The sequence below is a fragment of the Bos indicus genome, chromosome 17 (genome assembly GCF_029378745.1).
Source record: "Bos indicus isolate NIAB-ARS_2022 breed Sahiwal x Tharparkar chromosome 17, NIAB-ARS_B.indTharparkar_mat_pri_1.0, whole genome shotgun sequence".
NCBI classification, from domain to species: Eukaryota; Metazoa; Chordata; class Mammalia; order Artiodactyla; family Bovidae; genus Bos; species Bos indicus.
Window position 1 is genome coordinate 52,422,796 of NC_091776.1, and position 25,312 is coordinate 52,448,107.

Below are 25,312 nucleotides of genomic sequence, written 5' to 3' on the forward strand. Positions count from 1 at the left end.
TCATTCAGCATAAGAATTTTGGAGAGACAGAAAATATTCAGGTCATAGCACTGTGTGTCTTGTAATTACTATTTAAGGTACCATTCTTCTCTGGAAAAGGATCTTTCACCTGGAAGTTCACCAAGTTTATTGATAAAAAAGCAGAGAGAGACTTTAGACACACCAATCATGAAAGCTTTGAAAGAACTTGATGAAGAAAAAGTATTTAAAAATTGGGGTACACAGACAGAGAAAGAGGATACCTCGAATAGTAAGTATTTTATTCCTTGTCTGATAGAAATATAGATGCATACATAGATCTCCTCCCCTTTCTACCCCAACTATATACCTTCTTAAAATGAAATGCCCCAAGTAGTAAAATAAAAAGTTAAATTTATTTTCCTGCTGCTTCAGCCCTATTTCAGACAGTTGAATCCACTAGTTGTTAATGTATCATTGTCGTTACATACATACCTTTTATACAAAGTAAATGACATATTAGTCTCTGTTATTAAAGATTTCTGTGACATTCTTAAGAGTATTTGAAACTTTCTACCTCAGTTTGTCTTACTCACACACATCAGAAAGTTACAGCAGGCATTTGGAGTTCATAAAGTGAGATATAACATTTCCTACGCTCCCTTTCTTGCTTACTGAGCTTCTGTCAGTAGGACAAGAAGTCTGTTTATTTTTTAATGATTTTATTTGTTTATTTTTGGCTGTGCTGGGTCTTAGTTGCCACACGGGCTTCTTTCTAGTTGCGGCCAGCAGGGCTTACTCTTTGTTGTGGCTACTCTTCTCACTGCAGTGGCTTCTCTTGTGGAGAACAGGCTCTAGCGTGTGTGGGCTTCAGTGGTTGCAGCAGGCGGGCTCAGTCGTTAGAGCTCCTGGGCTCTATATCAGGCTATAGTCAAGGCACTCAAGCTTATTTGCTCCACAGCATGTGGGATCTTCCCAGATCAGGGATTGAACCCGTGTCTCCTGCATTGGCAGGCAGATTATTTACCACTGAGCCTCCAGGGAAGCCCAAGAAGTATGTTTAATACTTGAAGTGTGTTTCACAGGTCCAGGCACTTGTACTTTCTCTGGCGCTTATTTGGTCAGGCCTGCTAATCACATCATTAAGATCTTTGGTGTTATATTTCCTAAGCAGTATCTCCTAGTAAATAAATTAGTGACCTGTTTTCTAAAAATAAACTCTCTTGAAAAATCACCTTGAATGCCAGTTGTAAACAGAGAACCAGAATGAATTCATTAAAAACTCCCACATTTTTTTTCATCAAGTGTTTTCATTGTAATGTGGTGCATTTGCAAATAATCATTATAATATAGATAGAAGAATTGCTTGCTTTGTGTAACCATCTGCTGATGAAGGCAGATAACTGAAGCTGGTTTTGTTTTTTACATTTTTCTGTTACAGAATTGGTGAATCCTCGGCCAGCTGACTCTTCAGTCAATGCAAGTCGGTCCCCAGAGAGAGGTGCCCAGCAAAGACAAAAGAGGTTTAATTCTGCTTCACAGAGATCATCATCTTTGCCACCTTCAAATCGTAAATCGAATACTCCAAGTAAGGGTTAGAGGTTTCTGTCTTGGGCTTGGAAGAGTGACATCTGAGCTGTACACACTGATGCTTTCTGCTTCCCTTATGCTTTTCGTAGCACCTAGTACAGTGCTCTGAACACCGAATCTCTAAATGCCATCTTGTTCAGTAACAAACTGTCTGATTGCACAGTTACTATGACCATAACAGAAGACATTCTCACCGTTTATCAAAGTGAGATTTTTATGTGTGTTCCACAAATGTTTTGCAACTAATACCACTTCAGTTTTTGAGTCAAACTCAAATATTTTGATACTGACTAATTAAACATTAGTTCAAACAAATTAAGCTAGCCTGAAATAAAGCTGGTTTTTTTTTTTTTTTTCATGTAGTTACCTAAAGTTACTCAGCATTTTCTTTAGCCGGTTGCAAGTATGATTTTAAACTCAAGCATTGGATTTCTGTATCCTTAATTTCCATTTTCGTAAGCAGCTGAAGAAATTCATATATGACTGTGCTCTTAAAACTGTTCATAGGTGCACTGGTGTTTCCATCTTATTTCCAGTCGACTTCTAAAATCCTGAAAAACCAGTTTTGAGACAGAGCACTGCAACGACAGTCTGATAGAGTAAAATGTGGCCAGTGGTTTCCTCTAGATAGTTAGAAGTATGCGTTTAGTTTTATGTACTCTTATTTATCTTTCAAAAAGTTTTACAGTGAAAATGTATTCTTTTTACAGTTAGTTTTTCTTTCAGTGCTTTTCTGTGTTCTGCCAACATAGCCCCTACATAGAAGGAAAAGACTGTCCCCTCTTCATTTTCCTCTGTAGCAAAGAGAGAGATTATGTTAACACCAGTGACCATGGCGTATAGTCCAAAGCGATCCCCTAAAGAAAATTTATCCCCAGGATTTAGTCATCTACTTAGCAAAAACGAGAGCAGCCCGATTCGGTAAGTTCTCTAAAAACTGTAGAATAAAATATGTAATAGAATTGATTTTTTTTTTTTTAATGTCAACTTTTACATTTAGCTATCACTAATTTTTCAGTTGTCAGTGGGGATTCTGTAGATTTAAATCATTTAAATAAACGCCCTACTAAAAATAAAAAAAGTACTATAATACATGAAAACTGTTTTTAACCATGTAAACTGGCTACTATAAAATTTAAATACTGCCTCAGAACCCCTTCCAGCTTTTGGATATAGAATAATTCTTTGTTTTCCTAAAAAGGTTTAAGGTATAAGGAAAACTGGGGGCCATTTGTATAAGAAAGTGTGCTGTCCTGGTATGGCCCTGGCACTCAACATCACTTTACCTGTGCTCCTGAGAAGGTTGTTCTCTCTGAAGGGTGGTCTGCTGTGTGTACTGTGGTGGGAGATGACCACTGACACCTAAGACACGAGAGCTGCTGGCCCAGCTCTGTCGGGCTGTTGGGGAAAATTAATGAAGCACATTGAACCTCAGTTTCCTCTTCTATAAAACAGGGATAATAATGCCTACCTGCTTATTTCATATGCTTATTAACAAAGATCGGATGAGATCATGTATCAGTAAATGCTTTAAGTCGCTGGCATGTAAATATAGTTTTGTGTTAGAAAATATTATTTAAATTTAAGTTTTAAAAAATATATGACCACCTTTCTCTCTTAAAAAATATGTAAATATGTGAGTTAACTTGGATGCCAGCTCATCTGTCTAGTGGAGAATAGGGAACATCAGTTAACATTTTTTTCTCACAAGTAACTTGCTTCATTCAATAGATTTGATATACTTTTGGATGATTTAGATACTGTTCCTGTGTCTACTGTACAACGTTCCAATCCAAGGAAACAACTCCAGTTTCTTCCTCTAGATGACTCGGAAGGTATCTTTTCCTAAAAAATTATTAATTATGGTTTTAGTCATTCATTTTGTGAGTTTCTGGCATCAGGGCTCTAGATGACATTATAGCCTGCACTTAAATTTTTTTTACCCAAGGGCCTCTAAAAATAAGTATTTTTGATGCTCATATTGTTTGTGTTATCCTCATTGGAAAGTTGGGAAACTGAGGTCAGGGGATGTTAATGTTTAATTACCAGGGCCATATTGTTCAGTTTTTTATGTTCTGTAACTTATATACAACTTAGGCTTTGGATGTTTTTTCCTTTTTCTCAATTGTACTTTCTGTTTGAGATAAAGTTATAAAATAATATACATGAAATTGCTTGGGCAGGCCCTTAAAATGCTAACTCTGTAATGTTGATATATGTCCACTAAATGTGTTGCTTATTTTTTAAACTTCTTTTGCTTCAAGTTTACAGAAAGTTTGCATACGTTTATTTAGGGGAGATGTGAAGATTGTCAGACTGAGGGAAAGGTTTTTAGAATTCTGAGGAGAAAAAGCTGAGTATATATGATTGATTACATATTTTCTTTTCATTACGTTTTTTTGACCATGTAGCAGCCATTTCCAGAAAGTGAAGTTGGGTAGCATATTTAGTATGTACATGCTCTTTGAGAAGAGTTGATAAGGAAGAAATTTCTTTTCTCTCTGGCAGAAAAAAAATACTCAGAAAAAGCCCCTGACATCCATGTTAATCATAGCTCTTCCCCCGAACTGTTGCCAAATGGAGCGAAGAAAGTCTCTGTGAGACCAGCCTGGGAGAAGAACAAGTCATTTAGCTATGAACAGTGTCAGCCCGTCTCCACAGCACCACAGGGTAACAATTTTGAGTATACAGCAAAGATAAGGACCCTAGCTGAAACGGAACGGTTTTTTGATGAACTTACAAAAGAAAAAGACCAGGTAAAAACAAACAAACAAAAAAAGTTTTAAATCTTTGTCTGAACTTAATACAGATGTCTGAGGAACAGTCAGAAGGGAATTATTGAGTCAAACACAGGAAGTTACTGTTGATGCCATACAAAGCTGTACTGGAAACGCGTGTGAACCCAGCTGTCGTTACTAATTGTGTCAGAGGGAACTTAGGTGAAGTCGAGATGGACAAGAAAATACTAGGCTGAAGTCTTCTTTCCATCCTGTTATAAACATCCTTGCCGGTAATTAGAATTCCCCTATTTTTATTTAAACGTTTTTTTGTGTGTGTTACCAGATTGAGGCAGCACTAAGCCGAATGCCGTCTACTGGAGGACGAGTCACTTTGCAGACGAGATTAAATCAGGTGACGTGTCTTAGCTTGAATCTGCTTTGGAGGCCTGATGCTAGTCAGTGCTCCATTTAACCACGAGGATTTTTTTTCTTCTACTTTTAAAAAAGTATTTATTTACTTATTTATGGCTGTGCTGGGTTTTTGTTGGCTGTGTGCAGGCTTTCTCTAGTTGTGGTGCGTGGGCTCCTTGTTTCGCTGGTTTCTCTTGTTGCAGAGGGTGGGCTCTAGAGCGAGGGCTCAGTGGTTGTGGCACATGGGTTTAGTTGCCCTGAGGCATGTGGGATCCTAGTTCCCAGACCAGGGATCAAACCTATGTCCCCTGCGTTGGCAGGCGGATTCTTAACCACTGGGCCACCAGGGAAGTCTGCACGGCCCCCACAGTGGTTCTTTAATGTCAGTTTGTAGGCACATTGAAACAGTCGATCAGAACTTTTAGCCTTTATGAGAAGTGTTTGGTAATGACAGCGTATTTTATAACCTGATGCTAGCTTTCAGGAACAAAGTGATTTTACTTGATACTTCCAAGAAAAGGCATTCATGCCATCATGTTTTCAAGAAACTAACTTGGGAGCAAATGGCAAGATGTCTGTTAACAGATTTCTGCATTGTTAAGGCTCTCACATGAAATCTCTCTTTTTGTGTTTTGTTTTTTCCTCTCCAAACTGCAAATTATTTCTGAATCTCTTTCCATTTAGTGAACGTGTAAAACAGTGGCACTTTGCAACTGGAATAGATGTGAGGTTAAAAAGAGAAATGTGATTCCATTATTGAGCAGGAGATGGTGCAGGTGAAATGACCCATGTGCCTTTCTTTTAGTTGCTTTTCAAAGAGAATTATCAATAAAATGCATGAAGCCATGGGACATTTTAAATCTCTTTTTGTAACATTTTAAACATCACATCAGTGCCGTGTCTCATATAACGGCATGCTTTGGCTTTTCAGTGCCTTAATTTCAGGAAAAGTTCATTCTCAGATTGATCTGTGATATCAGAAGGAAAGAGAGACACACAGAAGAGGTCTTTTTCTAGGTTTGTACTTAGGAATCCTGCACAAGCATTCTCAGCCCTTTTGTTGTTGTTGCCCTTTGTCTTCTTACTATATTGAAACAGCTTTGGCATACATGACCAGAAACTAAGGCCCTTTAAAAGTCTTATTTTAAGAGCTTGTTGGGACCTCCCTGGTGGCTCAGTGGTAAAGAATCTGCCTGCCAGTGAAGGAGACATAAGTTCGATCCCCAATCCAGGAAGATCCCACATGGGTTCTTCGTTATCTTTAACGTCTCTTTTTTTTCTGACTTTCTTTCATTCCTTTGTTGCTCTGAAAGTTTTTATTCAATAATTGGTAAGACTCAACACATGAAACTCATTTTTAAGTAGTTTACTGAGAAATTTCCTGGTGGTCCAGTGGTTAGGACTCTGTGATTCCCCTGCAGGCGGCACAGGTTTGATCCTGGGCCCAGATCCCACAAGTCACAAGGTGCAGCCAGAAGTAAATAAGCAGTTTATTGGGAAGGCAGAAGAAAAATTTGTTGGTTCTCTAATTCTAAATGTATCTGAAACATTTGGTTCCATATATGTTTACATAATGATGATTTTAAGCTCTTTATGAAGTGAAGTGAAAGTCACTCAGTCGTGTCCAACTCTTTGCGACCCCATTGACTGGTCTATGGGATTCTCCAGGCCAGAATACTGGAGTGGGTAGCCTTTCCCTTCTCCAGGGGATCTTCCCAATCCAGGGATTGAACCCAGGTCTCCTGAATTGCAGGTGGATTCTTGACCAGCTGAGCCACAAGGGAAGCCCGCGAATACTGGAGTGGGTAGCCTATCCCTTCTCCAGCGGATCTTCCCAACCCAGGGATTGGATTCTTTACCAACTAAGCTATTACGGAGGCCCAAGCTCCTTATAATTTTATTTATTTTTATTTTTGGCTATGCTGGGTCTTCGTACTTTTCTCTAGTGGTGGTGTGTGCATTTCTCATTGTGGTGACTTCTCTTGTTGCGGACCACAGGCTCTAGAGTGTGCGGACTTCAGTAGTTGTGGCACGTGGGCTCAGTAGTTGTGGCTCCGTGGCTCTGGATCACAGGCTCAATAGTTGTGGCACACTAGCTTAGTGGCTTTGCAGCATGTGGGATCTTCCTGGATCGGGGATCGAACTCATGTCTCCTTCATTGGCAGGCAGATTCTTCACCACTGAGCCACCAGGGAAGTCCCAACAAGCTCTTAAAATAAGACTTTTAAAGGGCCTTAGTTTCCGGTCATGTGTGTCAAAGCTGTTTCAATATAGTAAGAAGATAGAGGGCAACAACAAAAAAAAGGGCTGAGGATGCTTGTGTAGGATTCGTAAGTAAAAAAGGGCAAAAAACGATGAAAAATGCTCCACCTCACTAATGAGTTAAAAAAAACAGACACACATTTAAACAAAAGCATAATTTTTAAGGCTTTCCAGGAGGCTCAGTGGTAAAGAAACTGCCTGCCAGTGGAGGAGCCACAGGAGCCGTGGATTTGATACCTGGGTGGGAAAAATCTGGAGAAGGAAATGGCAACCCACTCCAGTATTCTTGCCTGGAGAATCCCATGGACAGAGGAGCCTGGTGGGCTACAGTCCATGGGGTTGCAAAGACTTGGACACAGCTGAGCACACACACGTGTGCATGCATCATTTTTAAGCTCTTACATTGGCAGGTGTAAAACAAACAAAAAAACAATGATACCTGGGCTAGGGAAAAGCTTATCCTTCAACACTGAGTAAGGAGAAAGTGTCACAGACTTCCTGGAATTCAGCTTGACATGTATCCAAAGCTTTAAAATTATACATTTTTTTGGACCTAGCATTTTTACTTGAGGGAATGATTCCTAAGGCAATATTTCTAGGTATGTGTAGAGACATGTTTCAGAATATGTATTTAATTTAAAATGATCTCATAAAGGATATTCCATAACAAGAAAAGTTAAATTGAAAAACATTCTAAAGAAGTGTTTGATTTTTTTTTCTTAAAATGATGTTCCTATATACATAAAAAAACAGGAAACAGGAACAGTGGCTGTTACTTTTTGCTCTTCTATCTTCTGAATATTCTAAAAATGAACTGTTAATTTCTTACAGTGAAAGTGTTGAAGAGAAAATTTTTAGGTTTTATTTCAGGATACCATTGGAGTTAGTACTGAATAAAATACCTAAAGTGGTGAATATATATTTCAGGTACTGTTTAACAGTAGTAATGTTTATTTTAAAATAGCAGTTGTTACACTGATTCATTGTACAATCTCTTGTTTCTTGGAAAGGTCTCCTCCAGCATTTTTCCTTTTTAACCTAGAAATTTTGGTCAGAAGAAAGTTATCTGATATAAGTGGGTTACAGCACCAGTCAGATGTGTCCATTTTTTCTGGGGAAATGTATGAAGAACCTTCTGGACTCCTCCTGTACTGTTTTCAGTTCAGCGGAGTCAAATAATTCTCTCCTAGAGAACTGGGTTGCTGTTGCTATTATTTCTACATAGTGTATCAAACATATTGAGAATATTTAAAGTTCAGCAGTTACCTTGAATGGTTGAAAAGTTGATTTATGTTTATAGTTTAAATGAAATAATGTAAAGGATGATTTGTATAAAAGCCAAAATAATTTTAATTTTGATGTTTAAACTTGCTCATTTGCTGCAAGAGAGGTCATTTTGGTGATACTTATAGAATTGGTGAACTCGGTAGAATTCTGATTAAGTTTTTTCCTTTATTTTCGCCCAGGAAGCCTTGGAAGATCGTTTGGAGGAGATTAATCGAGAGCTGGGTTCTGTTCGCATGACGTTAAAGAAATTCCATGTTTTGCGCACCTCTGCAAATCTTTGAGATTTGTGGTCATTAAATTTTGAGACATTTTTGTTTGCACTAATGTATAATTATGCACTCAAAAAAGGCAAACTATTTTATACTGTTTCTAAGCCTTCAAACGTAGTTTTACAATCATGCTATTCTTTACACTTGCTATTTTATACTTCAGATAGCCACATATTTTCAAGATATTTTTGTTATGCTCAGGAACCTCTTGTATATTTTACTATTTAAAAAGTATTATTTTTAAATAGTATATGTCTCCTGTTTATATCAAGAATAAAGAAATATAACAGGGGAGGCAGCTTTGTTTCTAAACATAGTGTTATCCTTTTACGATGAACTTTGCACACCAATTTTATAAACTTGTTCTACATTGTGAATATGAGTCTAGTTTTTTTAAATAAATGCTTAAGAAGAGCTTCCACAGTGATAGAGTAATACATGCTGAATGCAAAAAAAAAAAAAAAGCATACCCTAGATTTAACTATGTTGAAGTTTTTTTTAAAAATGGTAATGTAATTCCTGTTTGAAACGTGTCTTAGAGTGAACATTAGAGTTAATAATGGAAATGTTGGAAATAATGGAATATTGGAAAGCTCTGAAAGTGAGAATATTTCATTCTGTTTCCCTTAAGCTTTCTTATTTGTAAGAAAGAAAAATGCTAGAGATGGAAATCTCTAATTTTGTGATATATGTAGTACTTTCCAGAAAAAAGTCAGCTGGAGAGCTGTAGCTTTCTGCCCATCTTTCTGAATGTAACTTGTGTCCCACCTTTGACACTGATATGATAAAAAGCTTTGATGAAATACAGGCCACCACCCAGTAAGGTTGTAAGAGCAGTTTCCTCAGCGTACACTGCCTCAGATGTCAGATTGTCAGGAAGATGTTTTTAACATCTCTCCACCATCCCCCCCATCCCCCCACCCTCCCAATGAAGAAAAACACTTCCATAGTAGCTGCTGTAAGAACAGTAGGTGGAGGTCAGAGCAGCTTATGCTGCTTGTTACTGCACAGGTAATGTGTCTAGATAGAGCGCCGTGCCTTTCGATTGGCCTTGCTGGGGGGCTCTAGCCCACTGCCTTGGCAGTGCCTCCTGCTCTCAGAAATTCCACATAGGTCGGAGGCTGTGATCTGACCAGAAGTATGGCAGGTAGAGGTCCTGACTGCTGGTCAAGGTCTGGGCTCCTCAGCTGCTCGCTTTTTTGGTGGCCAGTCAGAACCCAGTGCCCACTCAAGCTCAATATGTGTTGATAAACAAGACTCATTCCACACTTTCAACACTAATTCCCACCGATTCAGGTTTTAAAGTTTGGTTTACTCTTGAGCTTTTTCTCCTCCTCCCTGTGGCTCTTAATAGCATGTAGTTTCGGCGAGCCAAGCCACCCGATATTCCACTAGGGGCTATGTATGCCTTCGAGCAGGGATCTCAGAGAATCTTTGAGCACCCTTCACCAAAGCTTCCTCTGCCTGAGCTCCAGGCCTGGTTCCCTCCTCAGGCTCCCTGCTCAGCGTTGTGGGGGGTTCTCAGCAAGGGGAACTCACTGACAGCTGCCTCTCCTGCTCCTTCCTGTCCATGAATCAAACCTTTGCTCCCACGTCCTGCAACCTGTTGAAGACCTCTGGCTAATCAGAGTTACTCATCAGAATCAAGTGCCTTACTCCTGGTATTTTTTTCTGGTCTTTTTTTTTTTCTTTCTTTCTTTTTAATCTCCTAGTGAAGAAAACATTCATTTTAATCAATCTCCAGTATAGTTGTATCAAAACTTAATACAGGGATTGACTTTACGGGTGATGCTCCCTTTAATATGGTCCTATACATGACATTAAAAACTCACTTGAAAATTGTCAGCCTGTTTCATTGTTCCCTGCTTTTATTGTAAAGTCTGTTACATTCCAAAGAATAGGAAATTGCCCTTTCAGAAGAGATGAGAGTTTTATCTTACCAGGGAGTTATCTTCTTAGTAGTCATATTCCAGTATTTAAGCCCCATTAAAGTGTCTTCTGTGCCTCTCAGGGAAACATGTGATTTGATTTGTGACATGTCATAAACTGGAAGTATCAGTCACTTCAGAAATTTAAAAAAAATTCTCTCCATAGCTGTGAAGAGGGACACCAAGGAAAATCCTTCCAACCGTCTTTCCTTTTGGTAATGCTTAATGTACAACTACTCTATTTAAAAACAGCCTCAGCTTTGTCCAAAAAAAAAAATAAAAAAAATAAAAAATAAAAACAGCCTAAAAGCTGGAAAGGTGACAACCTTAAAAAGCAACTGTTATATCCCAGGGAGGTAAACTATAGTTGCTGGCTGCAGTTAGGTTTTTTACTAAGTGAATCTTCCACTTCTAGGAAGTGCCATTTAAAATTGAAATAGAGTTACTGCTCTCCTGTCACCCAGACCTGCCGCCTTCCTTTCACTGAAACGCCTGAGGGAGGAATGTGCTTGACTGCTTGAAGGTGCCAAGTGGATATAGCTACTAATCCACACTAGGACTGCAGGAGCTGGACAGGGGACAGGTGAGCCAGACCTGGATCACACCCTGCTCAGGCTTTCCTCCAGGTAAAGATAAGAAACTTCCTTCCATTGTGGGAGATTATATGCAAAGTGCCTGGTATCTCTTAAGTTTTCAATCCGTAGTACATTTCAGATTCATTCTAAGTTATTAAATAGGCTTTTGAAGTAGTGATTTCAGTGCTTTCTTAGAAAAGTAGACCATGTCCCTAGCAATTGACTTAAAAACTGCCTTGGGCTGGTTGACATACGTTAGGTGGTCAAAGATGTTCTCTCCATCTTTTTGTAAAAAATGAGCTTTCTCGGGGTTTAAATGAGCTTCCCTCTGGTGTGTGTGTTTTTTTTTCCCATGAGTAATTGATGACCTCTGTAGTAAGTTCAAATACCCTGCAATCTTCAATGTGACTTGGGAGTTGTTTGATATAAGCTGTTTTGCAAAAAAAAAAGTATTGCCAATGTAATAAAAATAATTGCTCCTTTGAATGTTCCATAATTAGACTTCTAAAGTTGCTGGCCTGTGAAGCAGGACCACACAAAGGAAGAGGATGCCACTGAATGTTTGAAGGTTAACAAGTTTATGATTTGCTTTTGGAGTTTGATAAGCAACCAGAATTTGTTCCCCCTTTTAACTAGGAAAAGCCCGGTGCTTGGCTGAATGCTATTTGAATTCTGAGAAGTTAGACATTTCTGTCATTTTGAATTTTAGATATCTCAAAAGCAGTTTTCAGTAAATTTTAATGTGCCACGTGTGCTGTGAGTCTATAAGAAGCTTTAGAAAATAAATATCGATACATGTCTAGAGCCCTTTAGGAATCAAAGGTAAATCGTATTTACCCATCACAAGTGATTGTACATGGTTATGAAATTTGCAGGTCTGATTAAATGAATTATATTGCACCAATTTTGCAGGAAATAATTTCCTGCCTTGCCAAGAGTTCTGTGGCAGTTTAATAATAAACTACACCAGTATTCTTAGGACCTGTGTTACTAAGCTTTCCCTTTCAGATTTGTGTTCTGTTTTAATAGGCTCCTCTCAAATAGGAGGAATCAAGCCATAACTTTGCATTTGCTGGACATTATATGCCCTGTCATTGCTGTGACTACAGACTTCAGAGATAATGTTTTATTCACAATTTCACTGTAACCATGACCAATACAGTGAGAAATCTGCTTCCTGTAGTGCTACTGACATTAGATAAAGACCAGTCCTTGTTGCAGTTTTAAAATCTAGTCAGATGCTAAAGTGATGAAATTGTAAGCTCCGCAAGAGCAGGGACCATCTCTTTGCATACAGGCACTGAATAAATATTTGTGGATACAAACATCTGTGCTATCAGTGTATTTATTCCTGCTGGCCAGTTGTGGGCTCTGGTTTTTAATGGTGTTAAGTCCTCTGAGTTACTGGTTTGGGGGCAGGCACTGCAGGGTTACAAGGGCAGCTGCCCAGGGGCTCTGTTCTGACTGGCCTACAGGCAGAGAGCCTCACTCCCGAAATCTATATGCTCTGAAAACTTTTTTTTTTTTTTACCTTTATCAAAAAAGTAAAGGTCAAAGCAGAAGTAGCAGTGAAAGGACCTGTCGCTCAGTTTGGCTTCCACAGATCCTCAGGCAAGGAGGACGCCTGTGCGGGAGACAGATGATGACTCAATCCCTGGCCGACTCAACAGCAGCTGGGGCTGGAAAACTTGACTGGCTCTTAGGGTGCCTCTTGATGGAGGGAAGGAGTTGGTCCATTCAGTGTCCAAGGAGATGGGACAGCCTTTGGTCTGGGTTGTACTCTCTCTGACTTGATCTGAACTCATCTTGGGCTGCTTTTAACTTCACCTTACACTTGCCCTCCCAAGGGGAAGCACTCCCTGGCTCCTTTCAACCTGAGAAAGTGATACTTAGTGATAAGTAAACTACTCCTAGGTTGGGGGTGTGCCCTGTTTAATTCATTTACTTCAAATCTTGACAAATAAGGCCTTCCTTGCTTAATCTAAATATATACTTCATGATTTCAATATCACTCAGTACCCTCTTGGTTCAACTGGAGTGTCCAGTCTGGTTGGAATATCAAGATGAAGCTATTTCTGATCCTCTGCCAGTTCCTTCTTGAGGTCAGGGGCTAGAACTTACCCTCTGGCTACTATTACTGCCACGCCTTCTGATTGCCAAAGAGCATTTTCATTTTTCGGTCCAGACCATATTTGGTGTCCTGAGGAGAGAACTGGTTGCCTCTATTTCTGCAAATCAGGTTGGTAACGGATAAAAGCACCAGGTGTCAAGGTCTGGAGTTCCATTGACTACCTTTGGTTTGCCCACACATTCCAAATGCCTTCCTTAGTTTTCCGCAGCTCGTTCCCCTTGATTCTGTCGTTTTACTCCCAAAGGACTCGATTTTTCTTTTCTGTAAATCTGCTCATTCCTTTCCCCTCGTATTGTTGGGGGTGGGGGGTGGCGGGGGGAGTGTCTCCTGGCAAGTGAGGCTCACAGTGTTAAAAGGGCCAAGAGGTCGTGGGCCGGGGCCTCCCCTCATGGAAGTGACCTCCAGGCCTTTGCGGGGGTCGCCCGGGCGAGCGCAGACCTGACGCCCGAGCGGGGCCAAGTTTGTCGGGGTTTCTCCGGGCGGAGGCTGGCCCTCGCGGCGGGCGGGCGGGCGGAGGCGGCGGACGGCTCCGCGCGTGGCCTGACGGAGGCGCAGGCCCACCGCCGAGTGAGGGAATGCGAGGCGGGCCCGGCGCGCACGGGCAGCAGCGGCCGCTGAGGCGCGCGGGGCACGGCGGTGCCGCCGTGTAGAGCTGTCAGGCCGGTCCGCGGGCGCGCCCGGCCCCGCGCCCCGCCGGCCGCCGCCTCCATCCCCGCCCGCGGCCCGCGCTCCGAGCGCCCAGACCCGAGGCGGCCCGCACGTGCGCCCGCTCGCCGCCCGCCAGCCGACGATCTGGGAGCATGCCCGCGGGAGTCCGGCCGCTCGCCCGGGGCCAGCTGGCGGCGGCGGCGGCGCGTGGAGCCGCGGGGCGCAGCCGGCCGGGCTGGGGCCACCGGGCCGGAGTCTCCCGGGCCGCGTGAGGCGGCGGCGGCCCAGCGCGGCCGAAGAGGACGGAGCAGCGCCGTGCAGAGCGGGGTGAGTGTCTCAGCGGCCCGGCCGGAAGGCGGCGCGGCTGGGCCCCCTCCTCAGGCCCGCAGCAAACCCCAGTGGGGGCGGGCTCGGGGCGAGGACCCCCCCCCTCCCCCCAGCACCGGCCGGACGGGCGGAGGCTCCCGAAGGCCCCGGCCCGCCCTCCTGGCCGGTGCGGGGAAAAGGAGACCCGGGCCCCCCGCCCCGCGCTGGGAGGAGGGTGTGGCGCGCCGGGACCCGGGGCTGAGGAAATCCGCCCCCAGCCCGGCACCCGACCCCCCTACCCCAAGCACTGGCCCTCCGGATTCGGGGGGTGGGGGGCCCAATGCTAATTCCGAATTTCCGTCGGTTCTGGCTGGGGCGCGGAGGGCTCCCCTCCCCCAGTGACAAGTGTCGCGGCGGCCCAGGGGCAGGTGTGTGTGCGGTGCTGGGCCTTCCCCTGCCGGCCCGCGCTCCTGACTGAGGGGTCGGGAGGAAGTGGTGGCCACAGCCCTCTGTCCAGCCCTCTGCGCTTCTCTCCTCCTCCAGCCCTGGCCTGCCTGGGGGTGTACCCGGGGCCTAAGCGTGGGGTGTGGCCCTCAGAGAGAGGGGGCCAGGACTTGGAAGAAGTGCTCCCGGTTGTCCCCCTCGCTGGAGGAAAAAATCTGGCCAATCTCCATCCCGTGAGTCGCCCTTTCCTGTTGTAAAACCTGCGGTGCCAGCTCTGTGTCTGAGCAGCCATCTGCCTTCCTACCCTCTCAGCCTTTCTTATGGGGTAGGGGGCGGGGGGCGTGCAGGGCCGCTGGGTGACTTGGGGAGGGGAAAACTCTTGAGTCCCCCCTCCCCCATAACGTGCAGCTAATTCTCCCTGAGGGAAACCTCAGATGGACGTTCTGAGTAAACAGAGTGTGTTTGCTAGGCAAATGTCATTTCAAGGCAAATCTTCTAGCTCTATCCCCTTTCAACCCATTGTGCTGCCTCCTACATAAATTCTGGATTCCTCATCCTACATTCCTGTCCCTACCTCTGAAATATGGGGTAGGGCAGAAAGTCTCAGGCCTGCCCACCCCCTCCCCTCTAGAATCAGAGTTCTTCAGAGGAGACCTCCTTTGAGCATCTTTCTCGGTCCACTGCTAGCTCTCTCCCCAGTCCCCTCCAGGGAGCCATTGGGGTGGCAGGCTAGACCCCTCCCTCCTTTCTGAAGGGAATGCTCCCCTTCATTTGAGTCTTCCCCATGGCCAAGCCCCCAGTGTGATTCATCTCTGCTCTGAACTCCCATTGCACCTTATCTGGGTCTCTCGTGTGACTCTTATCACCACCTGCCTTGTTTTATAGTTACTTTTGTGTCTGGCTTATCTCCCCTGCTGGATTGTCAGCTCCTGGAGGATGGAGGTGGGGTTTGATTCATCCTTAGGCCTGCCCTGGGTCAGCATCCTGGGCACTGTCAGAATCAGTGTCTGGATGAAGTAGAAGTCCCCACCCCAGCTTAGCTCTGGGACCCTCGCTTATCTGACTCCTGGACTGTCCCTGTTAAATTCTTCGCTGGCGATTGGAAGAGACTCCCAGCCCTCTTCCTTTGCAGAGAGAAACACCATGAGTTAGGAAGGGCTGTTTTTCTTGTAGGGAGTGACTTGCCAAATGACTAGGACAGTACACGCTCTGCTATGAGGATGTCCAGGCACAGACTGTGAGCTCTCTGGGCCCTGGGTGTGGAATGGACTTCTCTCTTTGGCCTTCCTCACTCGTCGGACATGGGAGGCAGTAGAGAACCAGACTGGGATTCAAGGTTCCAGGCCTGGCCCTCCCATAACGTCTGTAACTAAGTTACCAGGTTTCTCTTGATTTTGGTTGGTCCTTCCTTATGGAATCTGAAAGAAAATTCCTCTGCTTCTATGAGGCCCTACAGGATTTGGGCCCTACATCCTCTGCCTTTTTGACTGTTCATTACGGAGATCCAGGCTTGTCTTCACTGGCCTTCCCAGGTGGAGTCCACCACCTCCACCTTTGTGCCCCATGCTAATTCAACTTACCACGAAGAATGGCAGTTGAATGTTATCCTGTGCCTCCCTGCTAGACTGAGCTCCTAGAGGAGCAGGGGTTGGCCCTAAATCTCATTTCTCTGCCTGTCCTGTGCCTGGCACATGGGAGGCTCTAGGGAAAAGGTCTGTGGGATAAAGGTGAGAAGCTGAGAGCCCTTTTTCCAGTTGACTATACATTCTCTCTTGCAGGGACCCAACTTTGCCTTCCTCCCTATCTAGAGACCTGTTTTAAAACCAGGCAGACGGGGACTTCCCTGGCGCTCCAGTGCCCAAGACTCTGTTTCCACAGTAGGAGGCTCGGGTTCAATCCCTGGTCGGGGATGTTCTGCAAGCCGTGAGGTTCCGCCAAAGAAAAAAAATACGTAAATGAAATGAAAGCAGGCAGATGTTCTCACCATCCCATCCCGTTCAGGCTTTCCATCTTGGTCTCTGTGAAGAGCCAGTCATGGAGAACGGTGCCATTCATCTGTAGAGATTAGAAGCGGAAACTTCTGGTGTTTCGAGATCTCTGCTTGGCTGCTTTAGGAAAAGACAATGGAGTAGAGGGTGGGGGAGTGTATGCTCCGTTGTGGAAGGCCAGTGATCTCATGCCTGTGTCCTTAGCCATGGGCTGGAAAGGTGAGCCATCTTGAGTGAGCATTCACATGCTTCCAGGCCCCTTCCCACCCCTTCTCAGCCTTGTGGACAGACCTCCCGAAACCTGCCCACCAGGACCCCCTGCCACCGGACACCGATGTAGCTAAGTGGTCTTTTATTTGTTTTTAATAATGAAGGTTTAAAAAATTATGTATTTATTTATTTTTGGCTGTCCTGGGTCTTCGTTGCTGTGTGGACTTCTTTCTACTTGTGGTGAGTGGGGGCTGCTCTCTAGTTGCCGTTTGTGGACTTCTCATTGCGGTGGCTTCTCTTGTTGCTGAGCACAGGCTCTAGAGCATTCGCACTTCAGTAATTGCTGCACGTAGGCTCAGTAGTTTTGGCCAACGGGCTCAGTTGCTCCAGGGCATGTGGGATCCTCCTGGACCAGGGATCGAACCCATGTCCCCTGCACTGGCAGGCAGATTCTTAACCACTGGACCACCAGTGAAGCCCCGCTAAGTGGTCTTCAAATGACTTCTCTCTGTATCCTTCCATCAGTGTTGATTAGGCTTTCACTAGGTACCCAGGATGTTATCAAGTAGTGCCATGGCAGCCATGGCAAATCCTTGTCCGCTCTGCTCTAAAGCCTGGGGTAATGAACAAGGGGCATTGCTCCCTCTCTGCTCAAGTCTTCTTAGAGCGTGTAAGAAAAATTGATTTTAGAATTTAGATGCTTTGCCTCCCCTGTGTGCAGGGAAAGTAGTTTGCTTCCTCTGATCATGGGAAGGAAGATGGGGGGAAAACATGTTTGGTATGTGTACTGCATGTACAGCGTGCACAAGGCTGCCCCATGCACCCTGCCAGTGAGGTGGTGTTCGCCCTCCCGCCCTCCTTTCTCCCAGAGAAAGAAGCTGAGACACAGAGAGGTCAACCCACTTGCCCAAAGGCTCTGCGGGTTTCTACCCAGTTCTGCTGGACTCTGCTCATTCCACCTGCACTGTATTTCTGACTGATTCAGGTCACCTCCTCTTCCCTGGCTTCCAGGACGCTGGACGGACAACACAACATATTCATATACAGACTATATTCACTCACCCTCATAGTCAGCATACTAATTTCTACTTTACTGTCTATGTGCGTATATATACATATGTGTAAATCTACCTTTATCAGTCATCACAAAGGGTTTCTGGAAAACTGGACATATAAAGAGTTGAATACAATAAGTAACATTGAATGTAAAACTTGGACTCACGGTGTGGTTAGGGTGATTCGCCCCACAGGTAACACAGGGCATGCTGTGGCTTAAACAGCAGGCAGGGTTCAGAGGAGGAGACGCCCTTTCTGGGTAAGGCGGTCAGAGTTGACTTCCTGGAAGAGGTGGGATTTGAAGGAGGCCTTGAAGAATGGGTGGAGTTTTGATAGTCACAGCACCTGGAAAGGTGTGTAGAATTTAGAGTTTCAAATCTGTAGTTATCACCAGGGCCCTTCCAGAAAAGTTTCCTGTGGAAAAGGAGAGAAAATGGCAAGATTGGTGGTGCCTTTTCAGGTCTTCTCCAGCCTTGCAGGAGACTCTGGGAACACTGGAGCCTTGAGGACTGCGCCGTTAAGGATGAATGATGCCAGAGAAGAGAAGCGACTTGCCCAAGCCCTGCCCCAAAACCTGGAACCCAGGTCCCTAATTCCCAGCTCGGTGCGGGCTCTTGTTACTGGAGGGGGTTGACGACAGGCAGCAGCCCTGTACATCGGTCCTTTGTTCCTGTAAAGTAGGTACAGGGGTACTGCCTTCCTCACTTCCAGGCTGGTGAACACCAAGAGAAAGTCCTGCAAAATCGTCATGACCAAAGGCAGAAAGAGCCCTGTTGGAGAGGAGGGCTGGCATTCGCTTCAGTTACCCATATTAACAACTGCCCTTACCAGAGGAGGGAAACCAGATTAACCAACAGGCAGGATTCCGGCAGCAGACAAATCAAACCCAAGCAAGCGGCTTGGGGAAGAACATCAAGAAAGCAGTTTCGAGACTTCCCTGGTGGTCCAGGGCTTAAGACTCCAAGCTCCCAATGCAGGGGTCCAGGGTTTGATCCCTGGTCAGGAAACTGGATCCTGCATGCCACAGCTGCACATGCCGCATGCACAGCCACATAAGTTTTTTTTTTTTAAGTCCTCATTATAAAAAAAAAAAATGATTTTTTTTTTTTTTAAGAGAGAAAGCAGTTTCACACCCTCTTTTTGCTGAAATCCGGCATCTTTCTCAAAGCTTTTCCTCCGAGAGCCCTCACCCCATAGTCCCATTTCCCTTTTATGGGATGGTGTGGGGAGTTGGTGGTACAGGGGAAAGAGAGTTATTAAAAGAAGCCCGAGGACTTGGGGATCCCAAGGCTGATTCCCATCCCATGGTAATGCTGACCGGATGGGTGTGGACATGTCAACCTTCAGCTGCATGGGGCGGTGGCCCAGCAGGGCAGAAGGTCTTCAAGTGTAATATAATACATCCCAGGTCACGTGTGCACACAGTCCAGGTCCAGTTCTGGCACTTCTGCTCTTTGGGGAAATTCAGAGTTAGGTTCCTGCCAGCCTCTGGCCACAACGTTTGTCCCCTGACCAATAGAAAACTCTTTTTGTGTGTGTTTCTTACTTAATATATGTTACTGATTCATTGGGCTTCCCTGGTGGCTAAGTGGAAAAGAATCTGCCTGCCAGCCAGTTCAGGAGATGCAGGTTCGATCCCTGGGTCGGGAAGATCCCCTGGAGGAGGAAATGACAACGCACCCAGTATTCTTGCCTGGGAAATCCAGGACAGAGGAGCCTGGTGGGCTACAGTTCATGGGGTCGCAAAAGAAACATGACTTGGTGAGTAACCAGCAATAACAGTTGATTCATCAAATTAAACTCAGCCAACAGCACCGTTACTCGATGCCTGAGTGAAGATCCTCTAGCACACATGTTTTCTCCATAAGGCACATCACGGTTTTCCCCAGCTCTGAGCACCAGACAGCGCTTCAGCCTCACGCTCGGGGCCATGTTAAATCGCTAACAAAAAGCACAGAAGTGTGAAAAGCATGGCACTAAACAGACCACGGAGAGGATACTTGTTGACAGTTTGAACTGAAAGGCAGGGGGCCGCCTTGTTTGACCTCTGCAGGGCTCAGGCAGGCAGGGTGACTCAGTTTTTCCCTGCTCTGTGCACGTCTGCAAAAGACCGAGTAAGCACCGCGCTCCTCAGTTCCTGAGTTACAGGTAAAACTGTAGCCAGATAGGAGGGGCCGTAAATACTACGGAATCTGTGAATAATGGGTACCGACTGTTTTGCAAAGTAGTTCCACAACACAGCATTCCTGAGTGATAAGGAGGGACTGTTGCCACATTTAACAGAAAGGAAACAGGCTCAGAGAGGTGAAGGACCTGATGCAGCTTGTGTGAGTAGCTGGGGCCCGGCCAACACTTGCACCCACCCCTACTTGCACCTACCCCTGGCTGATCCCAAGTGTCGTTGTTTCCCCTCAGCTCCTATCGCATTTGTTGTGAGAGCCTTTCCTCTCCGTGGCCACAGTCCTCCCACTCCCAGGCACAGACCTCATCTGCTGTCTTTGTCATTGTGTCTGCAGCATCCAGAACAGGGCTCCTCACGTGTGCTCAGCTGAGTTCAGTTCTTTGCCGCTCCAAGGACTGGAGCCCTCCAGGCTCCTGTGTCTATGGAATTCTCCAGGCAAGAATGCTGGAGTGGGCTGCCATTGCCTCCTCCAGTGGATCTTCCTGACCCAGGATCGAAGCCGAGTTTCCTGCTTTGGCGGGTGGATTCTATACCATTAGTGCCACCTGGACTCCTCGGCGACGCTCAGTGATTCTTGGTGAGTAAAGGCTGGGACCGAAGCTTCTTGTGTTTGCTCCGTCCTGGGTGCCAGAAGAAGAAGAAATATCTGGACGTAGGTTTCCCCCCTCGCCCTCCTGTACCCCTTCCAGAAGGGTGCCCATTTCCCTTTTCCACAGCCTGCAAACAGGAGGTCCCATGTTCCAGCACACCAGAAGATGTGGGCAACCTCACATCTAACAGAACTGGTCTTTGCTGGGAGGAGCTGAGGGCAGCCTGTCACCCAAAGGAATAATGCTCCTAGGGAGGCACTTCGGGCCAGCATGGGGCTTCCTGGGGCCCCATGCCTCCAATCCTGGCTTTCTTACTCCTGGGCACCTTTACAAAAATGTTCTGTCGCTTGTGCCCCTTGAAGAGTTGGTACACAGGTCATAGGAGTTATTGCTATTTCTTCTCTCCAAAGTTCTTTATTTCCCTTTTCGGAGATGGTTCCCCTTGAAGGATGGAATTTTCTCTTTTAGCAGCTGGGGACTACCGCCCAGGTCTCCGTAGGGCCTGGCTGACTCATCTGCTATGCTGTGAGGCAGGGCAAGAACTATCTCCTGCTGCAGCCCTGCCGGACCGAGTCAGGCCCTGCGGCCTCCTGGCCTCACCTGGCTGTGGTCCACGGAGGAGTTAGGCCCCAGGGAGAGCCCACCAGGCGCCAGCGCCCTGCGAGAAGCGGGTGAAAGATAGGCTGTCCATCTGCTGTCTCTTTACAGCCCCTTGAAAACCCGCCTTGAAGGGCAAGGGGCAGACGTTGGCGTGGCCATTCCCAGTTCCAACAGGGACCAGCATCCATCTGCACAGGGCTGCCCGCAGGTCTGGAGGCCGGTCAAGGCCTCTTTATTGCCCACGGGTCCATTTCTTCCCTCCATCCTGCCTGAGGGCCCAATAACTGCTTTTCTGGGCACTTCATGAGAATTGACTTTCCACTTGCAGGGTTTCTTTTTTTTTCCCATAAGAGGGAGGAAAACCAAACATTTTCTGCAATTAGAATTTTTCCCTCTCGGGTAATCACAATGGGAAAAAAAAAAAAAAGACATTTAAGTCCATTGAAAACCACACAGAGGCGGTGCTCTCGGAGCCAGGGGACCGCTCAGTCGGTACGGATGGCCAGCCAGGGAGGACGTTCGGCAGGCGGGCTCTGGCGTAAGGAAGCCGCTATTTCACATTTATTTGGGGTTGGCTTCCTGCAGCATATTTCAATTAGTTCGTCAGTGTTGTGCATCTGACAGGCTATGCGTTCATTGTGGTTGAGCCATCTGGGAGGTGGGAGGCCTGCAGCCTTCCCCGTGGCAGTCAGTAACTACCAGTTTGAAGGAAATTTGTTTGATGTGTTTAAGAACCCAACACTAAAACACCATTAATAACAAAAGCTTCCAGAGTTCTGAAAGCACTCCCCCTTGTTGAGCCGTCAGATGGACATGCATAACTTAAGACCTCATTTTTTCCCCCCACGCCTGTGACATTTCCCAACGCAGCCAAGCAAAGTTCTGAAGTGGCCGATTTAATTGATCCAGAGCACAATTTGCATTAACCCAGTATGGAAAAGAGCTCATTAATTTTTATACTTGGGGGCCATGCAGCCTGAGCTTTTGCCACCAGGAGTAGCCAGGGGAGGCAGGGAACATATCACTCCATCAGTATTCAGCTGAGTTCCCGAGCCACTGGTTTTATTTCGGGTCTTAGCCTCGATGATTCACTGACTGTCGTGAGCTCATGGTGATGAAAGCTGACCAGCGCAGCCTGCCCTTCACTCCTTAGGTACCAAGGTTTAGAGCGCCAATCACACCCATTTTTGTCTCTTTTTACCTAGTTATTTTTCCTGGCTGACTGTCCCTTTTCCTGAGGAATGTGCTGTCTGACTTTGCAGCAGCGGGGGAAAAGAGGAATTCAGCATTTTAAGAGAATAGGAGAGTGGAAGGAGTGTTGGGGAAAAAAAAAAAATCCACTGGTTTGATCTTTCAGGAGGAATGACTTTCCATTTGCCCGAAACCTTACCACCTCAGACTGGATGGGGAGCAGGCTTGAGACTCAAGACGCAGTTGTGAACTGGAGGGAGGCGGGCTTGTGAAATCTGGGATGTTGATTCACTTGAGTTTGTCTTGGTGGCCTGAGAGCTACAGGAGGGTGTCTGGAGGGTTTAGGCTGATAAAGGCACCCATCACATAACCAGACAGGTTGATGCTTCATAGTGGACTTTTCTGGATCCTGAGATTCCTGCCCAAGGAGAAGGCAACTCTTCCCTCTCCAGACTATGGGGATCCCCCGGTCAAGCCTAGCTGCTCTGCAGGCTCAGGGTCCTGGGCTTATTTGACTTTGAGTCCCCCGTGCCCAGTACAGTGGCTGGGAGGTAACTCAGGGCCAACTGATGACCATTTGGGGAGAGGCAGTGGCTAGAGATCCAGAGGGAAAACGTCCTTTCTCATTCCTCCATGTTTTGGGTCGTACCCTCCATGGCCCAGAGAGCTTCTGCCTGTTGCTTTTCACTTGACTCCCAGAAGTGCTGCTGTGCCCATTTTACAGGTGGGGAAACTGAGGCTGGAAGCAGCCTTAATTTGGCATCCAGTGCTTGCAGCTGTCACGTTTCACACACACTACAGCTCAGGGAGGGCATGATTTGGGCCAACCATAGAGCAAGTTCGGAGAAGGCAATGGCACCCCACTCTAGTACTCTTGCCTGGAAAATCCCATGGACAGAGGAGTCCGGTAGGCTGCAGTCCATGGGGTCGCTCAAAGTTGGACAGGACTGAGCGACTTCACTTTCACTTTTCACCTTCATGCATTGGAGAAGGAACTGGCAACCCACTCCAGTATTCTTGCCTGGAGAATCCCAGGGACAGGGGAGCCTGGTGGGCTGCCGTCTATGGGGTCGCAAAGAGTCGGACACGACTGAAGCGACTTAGCTGCAGCAGCAGTAGAGCAAGTTAACGGCTGGCCAGGATTCTTGTCCTACTGGGGTCCTTGATTCTTCAAGTTCATGCCGCTGCATTCCTTCCATGACCCACGCCATGTTGTTATGTTGTTGCTTATAAATCTATCCGGGGAGTTGCCTGATGGTCCAGTGGTCAGGACTTACGGCTTTCCCTGCTGAGGCCTGGGGTTCAATCCCTGGTTGGGGAGCTAAGATCCTGGAAAACCTGCCGTGTGGCCAAATACAGCAACAAAAATTCCATGAGTATGTCCTGATGCAGTTCAGTCTGAACAGTGCCCAGAAGTTTTCGGTTTGGGTTTGTGTGAATTTTTTGTTTCATTTTTTACCCAGAGAAGAAAACAGAATTTCTTTTTTCTTGTTCTGTAGCTTTTGCTCTTCAAAGAGGCCCAAAGGCACCATGGATGTAGAGCAGGATTTATCATAGATTCCTGAGACAGGGCAGCATGCTCTGGGATCACGGCGTGGGCATGACTTGGGGGCCCCCTGGGCTTCCCGTTGTCGAGTCTTGTAGCCACACACCCAGGAGGCTGTGGTCAGAGGCCCTGCGTGTTGTATGTCTTTGAGGTCCTGGGAAGTGGTGCCTTTCCCTTCCCTGAAGCGAGAGCAGCTTTCAGACTGGCTGTATTAGGATGCCTGTGTGGGGGGGGAGGGGCAGGGCAGGTGTGCTTTTAAAGGGCACAGTTCAGAGTGAACAGGCCTCGTCTGCCAGGGTGGGTGGGCCCTGCTCACCACACGCTCTGACCCATCCAGTGGCGGTGGGTCAGTTTGTTCTGGGTTTTACCCCTCTTTCTGCCCCACTTGTGTCCTTTCTCTCCCTCATTAGAGAAGATATGGCAGCAGGGAGGGGAGCAGGCAGAGGCCAGCGCTTTGTGTCTCCCAGCAGCACCGCGATCGCCTGCCTTGCTACCTCTGCATTCCTCTAGGCTGGGAGAGCGGGAGGCCCAGTGGCTGCTGGGCGGAGAAGAGACACAGGTGGGTCCCCGTGGGATTCTGTAGCTCAGGCTGGGGTCCGATGGGCAAGAGTTAGAGGGTTTGTTTTTCCCTGGGGCCCTCCACACTGTGCAGGCCACTCTAGGACTGTCATCCTCTCCAGGTGGCCCCTAGGGTCCAGGCGTCCAGCCAGCGCCGCTCCCCGGGCAGGGCCGAGGGATGCCTTTTTGGCTTCCTGGAGCACCTTGCCTGGTTCTGAACTTGAAAGAGGATTTTATTGTTAATTCATTTTTATTTGGGGCCGTGCTGGGTCTTTGTTGCTGTGTGCCAGCTTCTCATTGCAGTGGCTTCTCGTTGTGGAGCACAGTCTCTAGGTGCTCAGGCTCAGTGGTTGCAGAGCCTGGGCTCAGTTCCTGTGAGGCCCATAGGATCTTCCCGGAGCAGGGATGGAACCTGCATCCCCTTCGTTGGCAGGAGGATTCTTAACCCCTGGACCAGCAGAGAAGTCCAAGAAGAGGGTTTAACGAAGCCTCTGATGGGAGGAAACTTGGGGAAGGCAGTCTGGCCCACCTGCTGTCCCAGGAGGCTGCCTTCCAGGTTTCTCCTGCTCTCCCTAGAATCCAGCCTGCTCGGAAGGACACGCACTCAGGAGGATTCCAAGCCTCTGACTGTGCTCAGGCTGGACGCAGAGGGAAAATGGAGGTTGCAGGGTCTGCAGCGCATGGAAGGGCCAGGAAGGGCCACTGGACACATGCCCGGCAGAGAATGAGGGTGCTGGGTGAGGGTGTGGATGCAGGAGGGGGAAGGCAGGTGGGTGCAGGAGAGAATGGGGGATTTTCTTTCCCGGCCTTCTTTGAAAATTCGTAGTGGAATTCATGTAACAGAGAACTGACCACTTCTAAA

At 46.5% G+C, this 25,312-nt stretch overlaps 2 protein-coding genes across 20 annotated transcripts in view; both read left to right on the forward strand.

Moving 5' to 3' along the window:
- MPHOSPH9 (M-phase phosphoprotein 9) overlaps positions 1 to 12,325 on the forward strand; it is a 55,591-nt gene extending 43,266 nt beyond the window's left edge. For 6 of the 9 annotated variants that reach the window (XM_019977573.2, XM_019977575.2, XM_019977574.2 and 3 more), the window contains 7 exons: positions 78 to 250; positions 1,400 to 1,546; positions 2,349 to 2,469; positions 3,280 to 3,383; positions 4,057 to 4,304; positions 4,612 to 4,680; positions 8,408 to 12,325. In XM_019977573.2, the coding sequence (XP_019833132.2) occupies positions 78 to 250; positions 1,400 to 1,546; positions 2,349 to 2,469; positions 3,280 to 3,383; positions 4,057 to 4,304; positions 4,612 to 4,680; positions 8,408 to 8,509 (964 nt within the window). In that variant the 3' untranslated portion in view covers positions 8,510 to 12,325. Of the gene's footprint in view, positions 1 to 77; positions 251 to 1,399; positions 1,547 to 2,258; positions 2,470 to 3,279; positions 3,384 to 4,056; positions 4,305 to 4,611; positions 4,681 to 8,407 lie in introns of those variants that run through there. The other 3 variants (XM_070769451.1, XR_011561149.1, XM_070769453.1) reach the window with 3 other exon arrangements.
- A 773-nt stretch (positions 12,326 to 13,098) lies between these two features.
- The window catches only part of PITPNM2 (phosphatidylinositol transfer protein membrane associated 2), a 159,953-nt gene continuing 147,739 nt past the window's right edge, over positions 13,099 to 25,312 (forward strand). For 2 of the 11 annotated variants that reach the window (XM_070769427.1, XM_070769441.1), the window contains exon 1: positions 13,968 to 14,106. The gene's annotated coding sequence lies outside the window, so the exon portion shown is untranslated. Of the gene's footprint in view, positions 13,240 to 13,967; positions 14,107 to 14,173; positions 14,763 to 14,799; positions 20,543 to 25,312 lie in introns of those variants that run through there. The other 9 variants (XM_070769432.1, XM_070769443.1, XM_070769426.1 and 6 more) reach the window with 7 other exon arrangements.